At 48.9% G+C, this 19,252-nt stretch overlaps 1 protein-coding gene across 1 annotated transcript; it reads left to right on the forward strand.

Moving 5' to 3' along the window:
* The first annotated feature begins 840 nt into the window (after positions 1-840).
* RAB7A (RAB7A, member RAS oncogene family) lies at positions 841-18,546 on the forward strand. The gene is made up of 6 exons (XM_065749843.1): positions 841-945; positions 14,684-14,744; positions 15,774-15,900; positions 16,551-16,769; positions 17,351-17,479; positions 17,589-18,546. Exons 2-6 carry the CDS (start codon positions 14,692-14,694, stop codon positions 17,682-17,684), a joined length of 624 nt encoding a protein of 207 aa, XP_065605915.1. The 5' UTR covers positions 841-945; positions 14,684-14,691; the 3' UTR covers positions 17,685-18,546.
* Positions 18,547-19,252: the final 706 nt, after the last annotated feature.

Below are 19,252 nucleotides of genomic sequence, written 5' to 3' on the forward strand. Positions count from 1 at the left end.
CACAGCTCTCACATCTGCTCCTAACAGCCCAGCATGTGTGTCTTCGGTTAAAGGAACCTGATGGGGCCAGGGAGTGCTGAGCCCCACCGGCTGCTGTTGTGCCTGAGGCCACGGTCCTGGGGCTCAGCTGTGAACCACAGAGCTGCAGAATCATCAAATCATTTCAACTAGAACAGATAATTGAGATATTAAGTCCAACCATCAAGCTGGCCTACCACATCCCCCCAACAATGTCCCTCAGTGCCACATCCACACACCTCTTAAATACCTCCAGGGATGGGGGACTCCACCACCTCCCTGGGCAGCCCGTTCCGACCTTTAACCACTCTTAGGGAATAAGTTCTTCCTAATATCCAATCTGAACTTCCCCAGGTGCAAATTCGGAGGCAACTTTTTTGTGTCACAGCACTCGCCACCCGAGACCAACCCCCTCCTCGCTGCAGCCTCCTGCTGCAGGTGGTTAGAGAGAGCACTGCGGTCCTCCCCCTGCCTCCTCCATACAGATCGACCCCAATTCCCACAGTCTCCCCTTGTTTCCTGGCCCCTTCACCAGCCTGACTCAAGCAGCACCGGCGCAGCAAGGCGATTTATGCAAAGGGTCGATGAATTTGTTGACCGGCGCCCTTCCGACCAGCCCGGCCCAAATCGCCTCACTGCAGCGCGGGGCTGCCCCTCGTAGAAGCCTCGGCCCACCCCGGTGGCACAAGATGGCGACGGACAGCCCGCGCTCACGTGACGCGCACACGCCACCTCTCCTCCCCCCCCTCCCATCTGGCTCCCGGCGCAGTGATGACGTCAGTGACACCGTGCGGACCCCGTGACCGGAAGTTGTCGGGGGGGAGGCGGAAGTGAAAGAGGGGAGGCGGTTGGGCCCGATAAAGCCGACCGAGACGAGCGGGGGAGGGACAGCGAGGTTCGGGCGGGCGCTGTGGCACACGCACCACGGTGAGTAGGGACACGCGGTGCGGGGTCTGCCTTAGGGGTGCTGGCTCCGCCCTGGCCCGGCTGCTGCCCCTGCTGGGTGGGGGGGTGCCGCTCGGGCCCCTCCCTGCGGCCGGAGCTGCCGCCGGGGCCGGCTGGGTTTAGTGGGGCGCCGTCTTTCTGCCTTACCTGAGCCCGGCCCGGTGCCGGCGTGGCAGCCACCCGCCCCTGGGGTAGTGCCGAGTGGTGGAGCCGAGCCGCCGCCTCCCTGGGGCCGGGCCCGGCGCTTCTCCCGAAACAATGGAGCCGAAGGCTCCCTGGGAAAGGGCTCCTCCGCCCAGCGCCTCGGGCACGGCGGCATGTAGGCCTTCCTCGGGCTGTGTGTTTCTCCAGGCCTGCGCAGGTGTCCCCACTGTGAGGGGCCCGAGATGGTCTCTCGCGAAGCAGAGCGCATTGTGTGCGGCATGTGGCGTGCTGCGCTGGCTGTGGGTCTGGGTGGGGGGATCGGGTGGTGGCTGTGCTGGTGGGGGGGGGGTGGGTCTCTGCTGCTGCGACAAGCAGGCCGCCTGGGTAGCGATTAATGCTGCCAAACAGGAGTCTGGGAGGGCTGGCAGTTATTGCGAAAGGAGCTCTCAGCATGTGCAGAGCCTGCGTCAGTTCTAAGGAGTATGAGCGTGGATATTGGAAGTGCTTTTTGCCCTGAGTGTAATAAGGTAAATTAAATGATGGATGCATTATTAATGCCCGGGTATGTAAAGGCTAATAAATATAAAAATACCTAATCATTGTATTAAAGAGAAGTGCGCTTTCTTCCCTGTGAATAGTGGAATTCTTGCAGTAGTAAGGCAGTTAATTAAAAAAGAAAAGCTGCCTTAATCTGAAGAGAGGTAACAGCATCAGAATGAGTATGTCTTGCCCCGTAGATCTGAGTTTTTCAAGTAAAAGCTGGAATCCTCAATGCTGTTTTCCTCCAGGCTAAAAATACTTTCTGATAAGCAGAGCTATTGGGATGTGTATCTTGTTATATGTAAACTGAGAACACGTGACAGAACGAGGTCCTCCCAACTGTAAGCAAGCTGTTCGTTGTTTGATAATTGTGGATTGGATGTGTTAAAGTTCCCAGCACCTGGCTGGCCAGCTCTGACCTGTGCCTAGCACTGTGCCTTTTGGTGTGGGGTTGGTGCTGGGGCAGTGGGGAGTTACCTTTGGGAGCGGTACACAACCGGCTGTGTGATGTGCTTGGCTGTGATTTCAGGGCTCACTTGTGGCTGTTCTTTGTGTGATCACTGGTGGTATTAATGATATGATAGAGGCTGCAGCCTTGCTGTGCCTCCAGCAGGGCTGGGCTGTCAGGGTGAATGTACTCTGCTCTTTGGAGATAGATTTGAGATTATGTTGGGTGGAGCCATTTGAATATTCCTTGTTTAATAGTTAGAGCTTCATTGCTGTACTTCTTCAGGAAGAACAAGTATACTTGTCTCCTTTCCCCCCCCTCCTTGTGACTTCCAACAGCTGACTGAACACATGACTTGCTCTCCATGAACTAATGAGCAGGCTCACCGTGCCTGAGTCCTTAGAACCCAAAGTAGCTCTAATACTGCCACTTCAAAGTGCTGCCCTTTCTTTTCTGTAGTTACGCTGATATTCCTGATGTAGAAAAACTGAGATGGGGGTTAATCTGACCCTCTCAATAGGGAAAAACTCTTAAAATCCAATGGCAGTTTCTTGCTTACTTAATCTGCTGCATGAAGTATAACTGGAAAGGTCTGAAATTCATTTAATTAAACTTTCCTTTTGCCTTTGGTGTCATGTAGTGGCCGGTGTCCTCAAATACTCTATTAATAGTTCAGCATGGTATGCTGAGACTTAAACCTTAGAATGGAAGGGTGCCAAGGTAAAAGCTTAAATAACTGTTGCAGTGACTATGCTACAGTCATCCTTTCCCTTCTGCCAAATTCAATGCATCAACCACTACCCAGAGCAGCGCAGTTGTGTTGTGATGCAGGCAAGTCCAGAATTGTAAATGGTAAACATACAAACTCTGCTATCGCCTCTCTCCTGAATATATCTGGGGAAGATAACATTTTCCTTCATTTTTCACCCAAAACCAATGTCTGGGGGAAAGGGCTTTATTAAATTGAATTTCTGAAGCACCTTGTTGAAGCTGCTGCTTTAAGGCTGTTGACTTGGAAGGTCATGTGAATTACCTGCCAGAGATTTGCTCTGACAAAACTTGTCCTTGAGGAAACATGACAATTAAGATCAAACCATCTGTGCAAAACTATATATAGCTTTGTTTCTAACATGTACGAGATGTTAGCCTGACTTCCTTGCAAAAATGAGACTAGCTTATGTGGAACTTTTAACGTTTGGCTGTAAACAAAACTGCTTGTGCTGGATTAGGATGCACTTTTAAATGTTTCATCTGGAGATGTGTGCTTGGTGAGCCTGGGCTTAGGAGCGAAGGCTGTGAAATAAGGCACTTGAATGTTTGCATTTCTAAATGAACTAATGAGCATCTGGGCTCACAGATGCTTGCTGTTGTCCCTCCTGTTGTAAATACCAATCTCTTTAGTAACAGAAGTAAACTGAGTGATATGCAGAGTGTCAGTGCTTGCTACCACTGTTCCCTGTCTCCTGGGCATCCCCTTGGCTGTGACCTGACCTGCTCAGAAGCTCGTACTGCTAGGCTAGGTACTGAGGTCCTCTTGGTAGAAGGGGGTGCGGTTGAAAATTTGGGTGCTGACACTTATGCCCTGTATGCTGCTCATCTGACAGCAATCCAGCATCCTCCAGATACTGAGGCACTTCTTTGTGCAGCATTGTTTTGATAATTGCGGTTTAATTGCCTGTTGGAGTTGGGCTGACCTCCCTCTACAGCCTTTCAAAACGACCTCCTGCAGTTGCTATGTAGCAGTCTGCCTTCAGACGCAGCCAAGTTGTGGTGCTAGATTGTGAGGATAAAAGGTTGCTTTCTGTAGTAATGATCCAAACAAGGGCTCCACGTCTCAAAACAGGATCAAGCGTGGTAACAAATCAAATGCCAGTAGCTAATATACCACTTGCAGTTTCATAGTTAGCTGCTTTATTAAAAGGCATACTTCCCTTTAAATGCAATCGGAGTAAAACTTCCAAATGAGTGCTCAAGGTCGGTGACTCCAGTTGTGCTGTTCTGAAATAGTAGGCGGTGAAGGGATGCCCCTCTATCACATGGCTGCTGCTAGGTTCCAGCATGCTTGTTGCTCCTGCTGCATCCCCACAAACGGAGCGTGCTTGAACTGTGTGTGCTGCTGCATTTTCTGCTCGCTGGAGATCTGCTGTGATGATGTCATTGTTGCTGCTCCTGTGAGACTGCTCCTCCTCCCTGGTGCCGGAGCCAGCACTCCATGCATGAGGAAGCTGTGTCAACACTGCTGTTGCTAACTCATGGTCAGTGACCGAGGGGGGGGAACAAGCTTGTCTGGGCTGCAGAAGTGTGTTGACTTGCAGCTGGTCTCAAATAGCCTTGACATCTCTCGCTGAGAAACCTGTTCTGAGGGCATGGCTGTTCACACAGGGCAGTGCAGCTTCAGGAAGGTTGCGCTGCACTTGAGATGAATTGAACTGTAAACTTGTGCCAGGAATCCTATTTGTGCAGTTTGAAGGCACTTGAGGTAGTGAGTGATTTGCCCTCTTCCCCATTTGGAGCTATCACCTGAAGCTGACCCTTTATATCTAACTGTGCTTGCTTGAGTTTTAAGCAAAAATTCCTAAAATAATGAGTAAATCTTTACGTAGCTGTTCAGGGGAAACTTTCTGGAGCCTGCCCTAGCTCGCTGCATGCTGTAGCTTTGCTTCACTTGGCAGACTAGCTTGACCAGTTAAGCAGCAGGTGAAAGCGAAGGCAGATAGCTGGAGCTTGCCTTTGGAAGCTTCCTGGCTCTCGAGGACCTGGACCTCAATTGCTGGGGCTGCCAGTCTTACCTAATGAGTCCTTACCAAACACTGGTTCTTTCACTGCTGGGAAGCAGCTTGAATGGTAGCCTGCTTGGTGTTCATCTACTTCAAGTGGGCTGAGTCACTTGGCTCTGTTGGTTTCTCCTCCACTTGACTCCCAGATACTGATAATGCATCTGAATTCACAATCTGGCACTGTGATAATATTGGCTTCAGCATGAGTGGTGAGACAGCTGCAGCTAAGGCATCCCTAGCTCTCATCTTCTCTCCAGCAAGATGATATAGTTTACCACTATTGTCTTCTGAATAACACCATGAAATTACTTCAGTGAGAGTTTTCTAGTCCTTTGTAGAGACTAAGAGAATAACTGAGCTGGTAAATGTTGCAGGAGCTGTGCAAGAGGGAGTAAGGTGCAAAGTATGAGTCTGAAACAATCTCCACAGTAGGGATTCCTTGTTAGGCACTGACTCAGCTGCCATGGTAAGCTGTTTCTCTCCCATCCTGGGACTGTAATACTTGTCCTTCCTGCTCAGCAGACTGCCTCAGCATAGGAAGAGGTATTGAGTATGAGTAGGGTCAGGACTTCTGCTCACAGACCTACGTGTAATTCTTAGATTGCAGAAGAAGCCACCTGTCTTTGAGCAGATCATTCTTGAGAATAAGACTTCCTGAAATAAGAGGAAGGGTGTTAATGTTGGTTTTGTCGTTCTTCACGTTTGCTTGTATGGGATTGGATCTCCTATCAGCATTTGTCCTGTCCCGTTTACTGGGATCCTGGTGGTAAAGCAGAGCAGCTCTGAGGTGCGTAGTCCTGCAGCCATTTCTCAGGACATTGTGACTTGAGGACCTGAACCTTCGTTGAAGTCTTCTCAGTTACTTGTGTCCTGCCCAGCCTCTAGGAAGTGGGAGAACTAGCAGCCAGGAGTAGATAAAATAAGACTTGTTTACCAGTGACAAGGTCTAAGATCTGTGCTTTGCTTACCACTGCAAAGGTTATCTAACACCTCCTGTCTGTGTTTCTAAAACTGAAAGCATGATAGGAATGTGTAAAGTCTTAGCAAGTTGGAGACAAAACTAGAAATTAATCCTAGTACTTGAAAAATAAAGTCTTGAATTCCATTGTTTCTTAGTGCCCTGACAAATCTGCAGCATTTTGAACTGGTCAGGCTTATCTACTGGTTGTCTTCTGGGATGTCAACCCAGCTGCCTGTGTCTCACTGATGTGGGAACCGTGGTGGGCTTTTGGTATTCATATAGAGCTTCCTGAAACTTGTTTGGTTTCACAGATGAGGTGGCTGTGTGCCAACAAGCTGGCAGCCATGGCTGTGTGATCCAGGCTGTATGGGCACCATACCATGTTTCAGCTGCATAAGGTTTGTGTTGCTTGCTTTGGCAGGTCTCCCTCGAGGATGTTCTGGTAGAGGCATGGTGACATGGAAGCTACACTGGTATGGCTAAAATGCTTTGCGTAGGCAAGGCCCTTAGTCAAGACACATGGCTTACTGCCTAGTGTCTCCCAGCAGCCAGTGAATGTGCTCAGCTCTCCTCCCACATCCTGAGATTGTCTCCCCCAGGGCAGAATAGGGGAAGTTGAGCTTGCTTTAATAAAGGGGGAGGGGTGTTAAAGCAAGCATGTCTGCTCTTGTAACAGCCATGTCCCTGGGGAGGATTGAAGTTAGCTGGGAACTACCTGAAATCCTGAGGGATTCAGAGTGTTGCTTTTCCCCTAGGAGGCAGGGACACGTAAATTCATACCTGAATGGCAGTGTAACTTGAGCCTACAAAAGAAGGGCGAGTGAAATCTTCTGGCTCTTGCTATCAGTCTGTTGGGGCTCTTATGTGTCTTTCTTATTCCTGGGAGGAAGATACCCTGTGGTATAAGCAACCTTGGCCTTCTGGAGTAAGTCTGACTAAAAACTTCATGACTGGGAACATTCAGGCTCGGAGAGAAGCTTTTTGCATGGCTTTCTCACAGGGCTGTTTTCATACAGCCTGAAAAGTGCTGCTTCAGCAGCCTTGGTTTTCTCAGTGTACTGCACTTGGTGCTGTGTGCTTTAGCACACTGCTTCTTTTGAGGCCTTCCAGTTGCAAACTCAAAATACCTGCTGCTGGCTGTAGTGATGGTGATTGTCCCATGAGCAGCTGAGGAGCCATCTGGAATGGCTGCTCAGCATATCTGCCCTTATTGCTTGGGATGCTGTACAGCCCTTCCTCTGGCTCAGGGCATTTCTCACCTGGGAGTGCTTGCTTATGCTGCTGTGATCCTATAATGAGCAGCAGCCCAGGCAAAGTAATGTTTGTGTAGATGTTGAGATGTGACCTCCAGACCTTTCCTACAGCTCTTAAACATGCTGGTGGTCTGACTAAACATGCATAGACACATTACCTTTGTACTGTGAGAAAATGAATGTGCTTGTTTAGCTCCTACTTTCCAACCATATAATCAGATCAACACGATGCCTCCTCCAGGGAAGGTGGCTGCAGTGATACCTAAACCATAAGGGATCAGTTTGTAAGCTCTGCTCCTGGGCTGTGGAGGTGGAGGCAGGTCCTGCCCTGTTTAGACACTTAGTGGGCAGTCACAGCTTGGTGGCAGCTCCAGAGTAAGGAGCTTGTTCAGTTTCCCCAGCAAATACTCCAACATTGTGCAGGCACAAAACAACTCTGATCTGGAGATGTGCCGGGAGGTGTAACAGGGCTGTGAATCAGTGAGGCTTGGCCTGGAAAACTTGGCTGTGAAAGCTTGGGCTTTGAGCCTGACTAATCATGTGCATCAGTGCCTCTCAGGAATGCCGTGCTCTCTGAATCTGTGCTTGCTGCACTAACAGAGCCCCAGCTGAGCTGGGACCTCAGGGAGGGCTGACCCCTTCTCATGTGCAAGTCCTGTGATTCCAGTGCACACATTGCTCCTACCAGGCACCAGCAGCATTGCCCGTGCCTTCCTTCCCTCTGTGCTCCTGGCTTTGGCCGAGCTGGCAGCTGGGGTAACTCCTGTGCAGTTATTCCAGCTCTTGCAGCTGGAGGAGCCTGCATGGGCCTGACATCACACAAATCCAGCAGCTAGCTCTCAGACCAGCTCAGCTGGCTGCTAGCACTGCTTCATACCACTTCTTGCACAGAAGCAGCTAGTGCACTAAGCTCTGTGCTGCGTTGCTGAGCTGTGGCTGGCTGCTTCAGCTTTGTCCTGGAGCAGCTGTGCTGGAGGCTGCAGCTCCACCCTCAAAACAGAGTGGGAGTTTGCTGCAGTCAGCCCTAGTCAAAAAGCTGATTCCTCTGGGACCCTGAAACGTGTTTTAATATTCGGTTTTGATCTGAGCTGTGTCTTTGTGCTAGGAAGCGCGCAAAGCTCTAGGCTTTCTTCAAAAAGGGGAAGCTTTTGGCTTCTGATTACTTGGCGAGGTTGGAAGATGCTGGGCAGTGTCCCTGCACTTGGTAACTCATGGTACCTTGTGTAAAAACACTGTATCAAACAGTAACCTGAAGTTGAGACTCTTCCGCTCTTAAAGAATGGCAATTGCTGCCTCCCAGGGCTGGGGATGGTACCAACTGGACAGGAGCTGGGTCTAGACAGAGCAGCAGCATGCAGCAGTTGGCCTAGCTGCTGCTGCTCCTGAGCAGGGAACAATGGGCTGTGAGCTCTTGGCTGGGTACCAGCAGGAGGGAATATGTTGGTTGCAGCAGCAGCACAAATGTGTGGGGAAGAAGGAGGTGGAAACAAGTTTTGAGCTGCTGCTGTATCAGTAGCATCTAGAATGTACTCTTCTGTGTAGCTGTCACAGGAGTATCTTGCCAGCTGCCTTTGGTGTGGGCTTTGCTTTAGCTGGCTGCTTTGCTGTGGTGGATTGGTGAAGCCTGGAAGCACTTCTGACTGCAGACTGTGGTAGCCCACTGATCTTGTTCCATGGGAGCCTGTCATCCAGAAAGGCAGCTCATGTAAAGAACAGTTCTTGCAAGCTCTCTACCTGAGTGACAAGATGTTCCTAACTTGCTGCTTAGGCACAAAGCCAGCACACGTCCTCACTAGATGTGAGACTTTCCTAGATGGGAAGCTCTCGGCCAGCTGGAGAGGTTGAGCTATTGGTAGAGCTATTGTGGCAGGAGAGGAGGTTACCTGCCTGTACACCTCCTGTCATTGCAAGGCTCAACTTGCTACCAAAACTAAATGAGCTTTTTGTAGCTGTCCTCAGTGTGAGGTACTTGCTCCACTCGTAGTGAGCTCAAGCTTGGTGAGGAAAACATACCAGCTTAGGTGCTGTCAGAACTTAGATCTACTTCTGGCTCCTTCCTTGAAGACAGCCTAGCATCTCTTAATCCATGTTTGTATGAAAGTAACAGCCTCTGCTGACTGTCCTCTTAGCAGCTCTCAGCCTTTTTCCATCTGAGAGGACCGGGCTGGGGCTCTGCTCATGGGTTTGTGTCACTCTGGAGAATGCATTAAATGTTAGAGGCTGATCTCCACTTGTCTCAGAGAAGCAGTCACATTGAATTGCTCATGCTGTCACCTGTAGCTTTACATTAGCAGACACCTTATTCATGTTCTGCATGACCAGGTAGATGGAACCAGGCTGCTAGGAAGTCATGGTGATATGGTTTGCTCAGCTCCTGCTTGAGGCCCTGCTGCAAGTGGAGACTGCTGAGGTGTCGAGACAGGTTTGTGGACCACTTGAGCTTTCTGCAAGCAGAACTGTGATCCTGGTCAACTAACTGCAATCACAGGCTATCTGCCCTACCAGAACATGAGGCCTTGCATTTTCTTTGCTTAAAAAGTCACAGCAGGGCTCAGTGTGAGCATGCCAGTCTCCTGGCTGACCCTGTAAGAACAGGGTAAGCATCCAGCGAGCATTTCACTTCAGTGACTGAAGGTCTAAGGAGATGTTTGGCACTACAGTAGGTGACATCCTTAGAAACTTTCTGGTTCTGGGAAAAAATGGGTTCAATCTATCTGAGCTAATCCTGAATCATTTTTCCAGCTTCAATCTCCTTGAAGAAATGCAGAACCATTCAGATGGGGAACAAAAATAACTCTTGGCTATGGAGGCTTAATGCTCTGCAACCTCCCCCACACGAGAAGAGGGAGCAGAGGTAGTGTTTCTGTGTTGGAAATGTATATAGCTGCTTTTCAGGGCAGTTCTGAATTCCAGGATGAAGGCTTTTGTTTTTTTTACAGAAGGCTTTTCTAGTTCTCAGGTGGTTGTTCCTCTGCTCACTGTGGTGAGCCCATCTCGTAGTGGGGAACCTCCCTGTGGAGCAGCTACTCGCTCTTGCCCTGTCTGCAGGACAGGGTGTGGAACTGTGTATTCTTAAGTACCATGGTGAGTTTAAGTCTGCTTGGTGTTTGCTCACCTACTGCTGTGCATGTTGTTAAATGCTGAAGGACGGGGAAGAGAGGTGGGCTCCAGCAGTCTTGTTTCCACTTAGTGCTACCTCCTAGTGGAAGGTGCAGATGGCAGGCTGCTATGTATAGGAGCAGAGCGCTCCTTATCAAATGTCCCAGTTCATTTAGCTTCTGCTTGGGTTGCTTTGGTGCTCGTTAAAACAGTTTACAATCTTTACCAGTGAAGGAGCAACGGTACAGGCTGCTCCAGTGGCTTATTGGCAGGTTTAAAACCAACCCACTGGTGTCTTCCATAAAGCTGAGCATCCTCCCCTGCCCAAACCTGGCTGCTTCTGTACCCAGACTGTTCCTGAGCAACTTAACAGGGTGTTCCTATCACAAGGCCTACTTCTGTCTGAGTGCAACTGATCTGAGAGGTCTGGGGGCCACCAGTGTGGGCTCCTACTGTTCTTTGCTTGCACCAACCTAATTAATATTGAAGTGCCTGCACTGTCACCTGATGCATGAGCATCTCTAAGGAATCCTTAGCCGTCCGTTTCTACTTGAGTTAGAACAGCTGTCTTAATATAGCAAATGAAAGGACAATTGTAATGTGCTTTGAAGCGACAAGGGAAGTCTAATTAGATTTGGCACAGACTTTTTTTGCTCTCACATCTAGGCAATTGAAGCTACAGAGCTCCATTGGACAGTTCCTGATTGAGCTGACCAGACAAGAGCCAGCAGCACGCGCTGCTCCATTGGAGGGGTTCTCCCTTACTGCTCTTGCAGGCCAGTCTTACGTAGGTGGTAATACCTCTGACAGTGGATGTGCTGTTCTAGGCTGAATTTCTTGAGGGCCAGCACTCAGGTAATGGCTTGCTTTTTTTTTTTTTATAGGGCTAGGCATTAAAAATTGAGTGGGCAGACTTCTCTCTCCTCTCTCAGAAGGAGCTGCATCATTCCTTTGGCACCGGCAGAGCCAGGAGAGAGGAAGGTGCTGGCTGGTCTCCTGATTGACAGGGAGCTCTGACAGCTCCTCAACAAGGCTAGATGGGTGTGCTGGCAGGCTGCATTGTCAGTCACACAGGACACCTCTCTACAGGAGACTTTATGCAGTGTAAAACAAAACTGATATCTTGAAGCAGATCTTAACAGATTTCTTTTCAGGACATCTCTGAATGAGGAAGTGTTTGTTCAGAAATGCTCCCGGGACTGGATGGGGGCCCTGTGTGAGCTCACACACTGCCATCTTAAGGGCTTGTGTGACTCTTGCAGGATGCTGCTCTAGAATAATCCCTCTGAATATCATAAAGCAGTCACAAAATGACTATAGCCTTGGGTACCACTGATTTGGTTTAGATCAAAACTGTGGCAGTGTTCATTCTGAGCTTGCTGTTACTGGAAGTCTGGGGGATCCCTGTGGAACCTACACCTCAGCTTGGCCCAGTGATGTCATGCTAATTGCAGATGTGACCAGAGAAATTCCTAATGCAAACTGCTTGCTGGATATTCAGACCTCCTTCAGCTGTCAGCAGGAGCTGTATTCTTGCTCTCCCTCAGTTTTGCACCAGCAATGCTCATCAGAAGTGAGATCCCAGTAGCTTAGGACATGCACGTAGTTATGTTCCTGGAGTAGTTTGAGCCTTTGGTTGCTCTTCTTGGAGACCCCAGTTAAGGTATCATGACTTCTTCAATCCAGCTGAATCTTAAGATCTCCCTAAGACAGTGAAACCTCTGTTTAGCACAAATAGCAGCTGTAAAGCTGGAGCTGCATACGTTCTGCCATGCAGAATGTGATAAGGATCAGGGAAATGGCAAAGTAGTGCTATGGAGATTGACTTGTGGCCCAAAGCAGGTACTGAGCAGAGGCAGCTCATGCTGTGCTGTGGCTCATATCTGTTGCATCACCTGGGGTGGAAGCTGAGTGCCTCACCTGGCTAGCATCAGGGAAACACTAATGGCCTCCCACACTGATGGGGTAGCCAGTAAGCTATGAGAAGAAGGCAGGGCTGGCTCTGATTCATGCTTCCTGTGGCTGTTCAGTGAGCTGCTTCCCAGGTGATGAGACCTGACAGCAGCATTCCCCTGCCTGAAGTAGTGGAACTTCAGGCAGTGTTGAATTTGGGCACTAAGGATCCAGTGTGCTAGTGTTGTAACTCAGGGTGCTGTAAATCCCTCACTGAGCACGAGAACTAATGCCAGCTTGTTTAAAGCTGCTTTGAATACCAGGAGGCAGTGAGCTTGTAGCAGCTGATGGCAAGCAGTACTAAAAATGCTGGGAGGAAAATAGAAGCAGTACATGCTGTGTTCTGACACAGTCACTTCAGGGTGAGTTGTTTATCCTCAATCCTGAGGAAAACAGGCGACTGTCACACTAGACCTGAACCTGTACAGATGTTTTTGATGACAGTTCACCATACATAGCTGTCTCTAAGCTGTTTCAAGGCTCTGTTTACTTTTCTTACTCCATCTGGGCCAACTGTGCTGCAGAAGTCCCTGGCTTGGCTGGCACTAATGTTGCTTTTGCTACGTGCTCTGAAAACACAGGAGATGCTGTCTGCTTGGAGGAGTTTACATGCTCTGTTCTGCCTGCTGCTGTTAATGGGATAGGCTGGAGTGTGGATTTTGGCATGAGCAGAAGGTGGACAAAGTGCTGGGGTTGATTGGTGCCATTCAGCTGGCTCTATGTTGACCAATAGTCAGCTGGGCCCTTGAGCAAGGCATCCCAGAAAGGAGAGATGCTAATAACAGGAGTAACTGTCCTGGGCAGGCTCTCTGACATCTGCTGACAACCATCTAAGGGCAGCATGAACCCTCTGGATGGGATGTGGCTGTTCAGCAGCCTCTAGCTGTTACAATCTGAACAGTGCTTCATGTCAGTGTATCACTGATAACACTGATATCACAGAGTACATGAGGTGGGTGCAGTCCAGAGTGCACTGTTTCCTCTTCCAGCAGCAGGATGGCTTCTTCAGCTTATGCAACATCCCCTGGTGGTATGGTCTGAAAGACTGCCCTTCTTTCTCTGCTCAAAGCTTGATGATAAAGGCTTTTTGCAGTCAGTCTATGCATCTGGTAAGAGGCTGCTGCAGCTCGGAGCACGTTCCTTCCTGTAGCAGCAGGATGAAGTGGGTAGCAGTTATCTCACAGCCTGGGCTGTTGCCTATCCCAGGGAACGTGTAGGACCAAGCTGCTCAGAAGATGCACATATTCATGCTTTTGTCAGAGTGAAGGCCTCCTTAGCTGTGAAAGTCAGGAATAGCTCCCAGAGAGTAGGAGTTATGTAGTAGAATGAATGCAGGTTGGTGTGGCAGAATGAGAGTTCTGGGTTGCCAAGTCCCTGTTTAAGGGATTAGTACATAAGCCTGTGTCAGAGGCTTTTTGAATTTGAAGTAGTGCATCTATACCATCTTCTGGCTTATTTAGCTGCAGAGCTGCCTGGGGAGAGCCAGAAGTCCTCACAGACCACATCAGTACCAGGCTAGGGTCTGTGATCTGATTGAGCCTGAGCAACTAAGATCTTTGCCCTATCTCTTTCCCAGACACAGGCAGTAGGGCTGCACAGCAGGAAGGGAGTGCTGCGTTGGAGCTTTGCTCTGTTACTAACAGCAGGGCTTCATACTTGCTGTCTCTGTGCTGGAGTGTATTCAGAAGTGTATTTGGCCCTGCTCTAGCTGACGTTGTTGCAGCTTCTTTGGAGATCTATGAGCAAGTAACAGCATAGATCTCTGGAGCCCAGCTTTTGCTGATGAATGAACTATGAACTGTTAGCTCACTTAGCAGCCTCACAGCTATTAAGAGCAGCAGGATGCTACTCATGGTGTGTTAGCAAGGGGCAATGTTATGAGGCTCGTTACTGTAGTCTCACTCCACCTTCCTGGAAGCTGAGGTGGCACCTTAGCTAGCTTTGTATCTCTCCAGAAGTGTGACAGTAGTTGGCATTGTAATTCAGCATCTCAGCTGTCCTGTGTGGTTGTGCTGTGACTTCTCAACCACTGTACCTCCACTCTTCATGGAGTGCAGCTATTGCATTTCCAAGTTGAACCTGAGAGGTCGAGGAAGCTGGACTTTATTTTCTAGGGAACTACTGAGCAGTATAAAGCTTGAGTGCGGTACTAGGTGCATCCATGCTTACATCTCACTTAGTAGCACAAGCAAGAATTAGCTTTGTTTTGGGAGCTTACTCCACTACAGCCAGTGAGGCAAGGAAGATGGCCTAGGTTAGCATGTCCAGAGAACAGCCTGGAAGCTGGGTCCATGGACAAATGGATGCTCTGCTTGCTGCTATCAACTTGTCACTACTGAACATACTTGGCCTCGCCAACTAAGCAGGTGTACACTTGGTTACTGCTTCAGTTCAAGGCTGCACTGGAAGTCTGGTCTCAGGATTGGGCTCTTCCAGTAGCTGGTTCCTTGCTAGCAGTCTGGCTCCTCAGACTCCAGGCTTACTGCTTTCTGCCTTAAATAACATGCTGATGGAGTCTCATGCAGTTGTTTCTCTTCCTTTCTAGTTTAAAAGATGACTTCTAGGAAGAAAGTGTTACTGAAAGTCATCATCCTTGGAGACTCTGGGTAAGTGGGGGAGCCTTTAAGCTGCCAATCTGGCTGGAGCAGTGCTTTGACCGGGGGGGGCTCTGGATGTGCAGCAGGAAGTCAGCAGTGCTGGGAGGAAAGGCTTCTCCAGCCCTGGATAGTGATGTTACCTTACAGTTTGAGAAACGTGTCCCAGCCTGCTGTCCTGAATGTATCCCCACGGTTTAACATCTTGAAGACATTCTGTAATACTAAACAAGGAAATGAAGTGGGCTGGGGTGAAGTTTGAAGGTGAAATAAGCATTTCAATTAAAAACAAAACATCAAAACCCATAAAGTAATTCTGTGTTTTTGTGACTTCTTACAACTCTGCCTCTCTCAGAGATAAAGCTTACACTGAGCCACCTGCTTAGTATCTGATGTGCCTAGGGCCTGCCCCTTGAAGTAAGGCTTCAGTGCTCTGCTCTCTTGAGCAAGGAGCCTGCTCCACTGTTAGAGCTTAGGGGTTTGCTATGCGGGCTGTAACCTGACTCCCATGAGTTGCACTTATTTATACCACTGTGCCCAGCAAACTGTTGATGAGGGAGTGCTTCTCAGCCCTGAAGAGTGTATGTGAACCCTGTGAGCTGTTTCTCTGAGGAGGCTCTCCACCTCTGAGCCCCTGGCAGGTGTGTATGTTGCTGTGCTGGCAGAGCCTTGTTCCTCCAGCTGAAGAGACTGCAGAAGACTGTTCTTGTTGGGTTTCAATGGGGCACTTAATCTTACAAAGTTGCCCTTGTGATTGTTATATGATGCAAAGATCAGATTACTGATGGGGAAAGAGAGTTTCTCAAGACCTTAATCCTTCATATCCTTATGTAGCTAATGCTTTTACTCATCATGTTGCTTCTGCACATACTGCTGTGGAAGTCCCTTCTTGCAGAAGTGGGTGTGTTTTCCCCAATGTTCCACTCTTGAACAGGAGGTTAAGGGGGAAAGTAAATGACAGTGAGATATTTTGTTTAGACTGGTTAGTTCAAGCACAGTTGTACAAACAGGCTACTTAGTCTTATTTTTCTTTCCATACAGGGTGGGGAAGACATCACTCATGAACCAGTATGTGAACAAGAAATTCAGTAATCAGTACAAGGCTACGATAGGTGCAGACTTCCTGACAAAAGAGGTCATGGTGGATGACAGGCTAGTGACAATGCAGGTAAGGAGTGACTCCTGCTGTGACAGCTTCTAGACTGTGCTTGTGTGGAAGCATCTGTTCAGTAGCTCAGAGCAGTGGGGGGTGGTGTACTGGATGTGAATCTTGTTTACACTAAATTGCTCTTGGCCATAGCTGCTGCTGAGCTTCTTTCACAAAACCTGGACGTGGGCTGAATAAGAGCAAGCAGAGATCAGTTTGTCTGGGCTTAGCTAATGGCAGCTTTGCCAATGCCCAGTTCAAAAAAAAACCCCAACAAAACAGCATTTGGTGCTATCAGTGTACTTCGTCTTTGTAGAAAGATGCTGCCCTACTGTAGGCAGTAGAGGGGAGTTTGGACTGTGCTGGTATCCCAGTGTACCCAAGTACTGCAGGCAGGCTGCCATCTGATCCTATTACCAGGTCTTGCTTTTTAGAGTAATGATCCATAGCTTGCTCAGGTTGCTCACAGCAGTGGTGAGCTCCATCTTTTAGCAGGATGCTTCTGCTCTGTGAAACTTAGTTCCTACAAAAAAAAAATCTTGAACCTTCTGATGTTCCTTCTGTCTTGCTGGCTGGGGGTTATAGACAGCTGGTGGGGAGTCTGAAATAAATGCTGTAGATGTGGAGTGTCTGACTTAGTGCTGGCTTTTCTGCCCTGTCTTTTGCTGCAGATATGGGATACAGCAGGCCAGGAGCGATTCCAGTCTCTGGGAGTTGCCTTCTACAGGGGAGCAGACTGCTGTGTGCTGGTGTTTGATGTCACGGCCCCCAACACGTTCAAAACCCTTGACAGCTGGAGGGACGAGTTTCTCATTCAGGCCAGTCCAAGGGATCCTGAGAACTTTCCCTTCGTTGTCCTGGGAAATAAGATTGACCTAGAAAACAGACAAGTGAGTACTATGACTTACTAGCTCCTTTTAGGGAGTTGCTGGAGAGGGATGGTGTGCGTGTGGTTCCACCACTGCCTGCCACTGGGGAAGAGTTTCTCCAGGCTGTTCTCTACTTGGAGAGGTCAAAAACGCCTGTGTACAGTGTGCTGCTGCCTGATGGTAGAGCACCTGCAGCAGCTCCCTGGTAAATTGGAGGAGAAAGAGCTTTCTCCTCCAGTATTGCTGAGTAACTGCTCTGGGAGCAGCAAATCCTTGTGCTTGAGCAGCCTGTCCTCTGTGGTCTCCTCTCCTCTGGACACCGTCCTTGCTGGGAGCCTGGTGGCAGGCAGTTTTCTCAGATGCTCCAGCAGAAGTTGACTGTCCCTATGCCAGAGCTTCAAATAAGCCTGTGGAGGAGCTGCTCAGCCCTACCTTTGCTGCTAGAGCTGGGACTGCTAGGTGCAGCTCTGTCTCAAGGCTATGGTTAGCGAGGTTAGAACTGTGCTGTCCTAGCTCAAGTCGGCTGTGAGGGCTCTCAGGCCTTGGCTTGGGAACAAGTCCTCTTTCCACCTAGCTGAAGGTGCTGCTCTCTGTCCACCCAGGTCACCACAAAACGGGCACAAGCCTGGTGCTACAGTAAAAACAACATCCCCTACTTTGAAACCAGTGCCAAGGAGGCCATTAACGTGGAACAAGCTTTCCAGACGATTGCACGAAATGCACTTAAACAGGTATGGAGGGGCTGCTGGCGCCCTCTGCTGGTGCTGGGCTCGGCCCAGCCAACAATGGCCCTTTGTGTGCTGAGAGCCGTGCCACTCACTCTTTCTTCCCTCCTGCTAGGAAACCGAAGTGGAGCTTTACAACGAATTCCCCGAACCCATCAAATTAGACAAGAACGACCGAGTGAAGGCCTCTGCGGAGAGCTGCAGCTGCTGAGGGAAGAGGGAGGGGTTGAGCACAGTCCTTCACAAACAAATCTCACACTTAGGCCTTCAAACACACAGCCCCTCTTCTGTGTTTAAAAGCAAAATTAAAAAAAAATAAATTCCATCTCCAGCTGCCAAAATCCACCCATCTCCCATGAGCATCTGAGAGCCCAGCACTTCAGAGCTCACATCCCTGCACCATCCACATCATCACACTTCATGGTAACAGACCTTTCTCTTAGTTCAAAATGGAAATTCTTATGTATGTTTGGAACTGAATCTAATTCCAGGTGTCCAGTGGAGAGGAACTGTTTACAGGTAATCTGTGTAACAAGTTACATACATTTTTAACTGTCTTGTGTTTCCCCCTGTGAAGGCTGCAACTGGAAAGGCTGATTACCCATAGTTCATTGCAAGCTCAGCACTCAGTCTAACTAGGTTGAGTTTTGTATGTATCTCTGTTAATGCTTGTTACTTTTAACTAATCAGATCTTTTTACAGTATCCATGTATTATGTAATGCTTCTTTAGGAGAAATCTTATAGTACATGTTAATATATGCAACCAATTAAAAATGTATAAATTAGTGTAAAATTCCTGAGTTACATGTTCAAGTACTGAAACACAGATCGTGTAGGAAGTGAGGAGGACACTTGTGAACTGTGGTGTGCTAGCGACACAGAGTCCAGATAGAGGCAGTATTCTGTACAGTAGAGATGAACTATGTAAGTCGTCTTGTTCTGAGGCCCGGAGGCTTCACCTTCTGGAAAAATCTGTCTGGCTACCTTGTATCTCAATTCTCAGATTTGCATAACAGCATTGACATGCACACTGGATTATTGGGTTTGAAATTAAATACAGCTCTGAAACGACCTCACTGTTCACCTCCCCTCCTGCTTAACTCCTAATGTCTTGGAGAGAGCATGGCAAAGAGCCAGAGCTGGGCTGCTCCAGTGGCTCTCTGTGCTGTGGAAGGAGCTCCTCTCCCACCTGGGTTGCTGGGAGCTGTTTCTCAATGAGTGACCTGGACGACTGATCTTCCCTTTCTTCTTACTGACTGCTAATCTGGATTTTTTGGTATGGGGAAAAACTTGGCAATCTGGTCCCTTTTCTCTCTTCCTTTCTTCCTGGTATTTGTTCTTGCGTTTGTAGCTTGCTTAAATGGAGCCCTTCTACCTATTTTCCAGAGGTCTACATTCTAGTACGTAGGCTGAGCTCTTATGTAAAGAGACAAACATGATGCCAATAAACTAAACAAGAACAAACTTCCTTGTTTACTCCTGTTTCTGACCCTCTTTTATTTTCCTTCACTAACAAGCTTGCTTTCTCCTGTTTTGTTACCTTCTCAGAGAGCTGGTGCTTGCTTCTTTGTACTGTAATGTCTGTGCCCTTAAGAGGGGACTGGGGGGCAGGCAGTGCTTACTTGGGTGACCCCAGAGATCAGAGTTGGGCAGCTGTCCCTGCTCACACCCCTGACCTGTGGCACCTCTGCTGGGTTTAACCCCTGCTCTCCTGCCACCCCTGTGCTCGCTGCCTTGCCTGCAGCAACACGGAAAGCAAAGCACGGAGAAATGAGGCC

Source organism: Cyrtonyx montezumae, unplaced genomic scaffold (genome assembly GCF_038088225.1).
Source record: "Cyrtonyx montezumae isolate F1298 unplaced genomic scaffold, pur_monq_1.0 scaffold_6, whole genome shotgun sequence".
Classification (NCBI taxonomy): domain Eukaryota; kingdom Metazoa; phylum Chordata; class Aves; order Galliformes; family Odontophoridae; genus Cyrtonyx; species Cyrtonyx montezumae.

What these genes read in the sequence shown, in the direction of transcription:
- RAB7A (XM_065749843.1), top strand. Translation starts at nt 14,692, where the DNA reads ATGACTTCTAGGAAGAAAGTGTTACTGAAAGTCATCATCCTTGGAGAC. An exon ending in ACAGGCTAGTGACAATGCAG is followed by an intron (nt 15,901 to 16,550) that starts GTAAGGAGTGAC and finishes CTTTTGCTGCAG; the next exon opens with ATATGGGATACAGCAGGCCA. An exon ending in CACGAAATGCACTTAAACAG is followed by an intron (nt 17,480 to 17,588) that starts GTATGGAGGGGC and finishes CCCTCCTGCTAG; the next exon opens with GAAACCGAAGTGGAGCTTTA.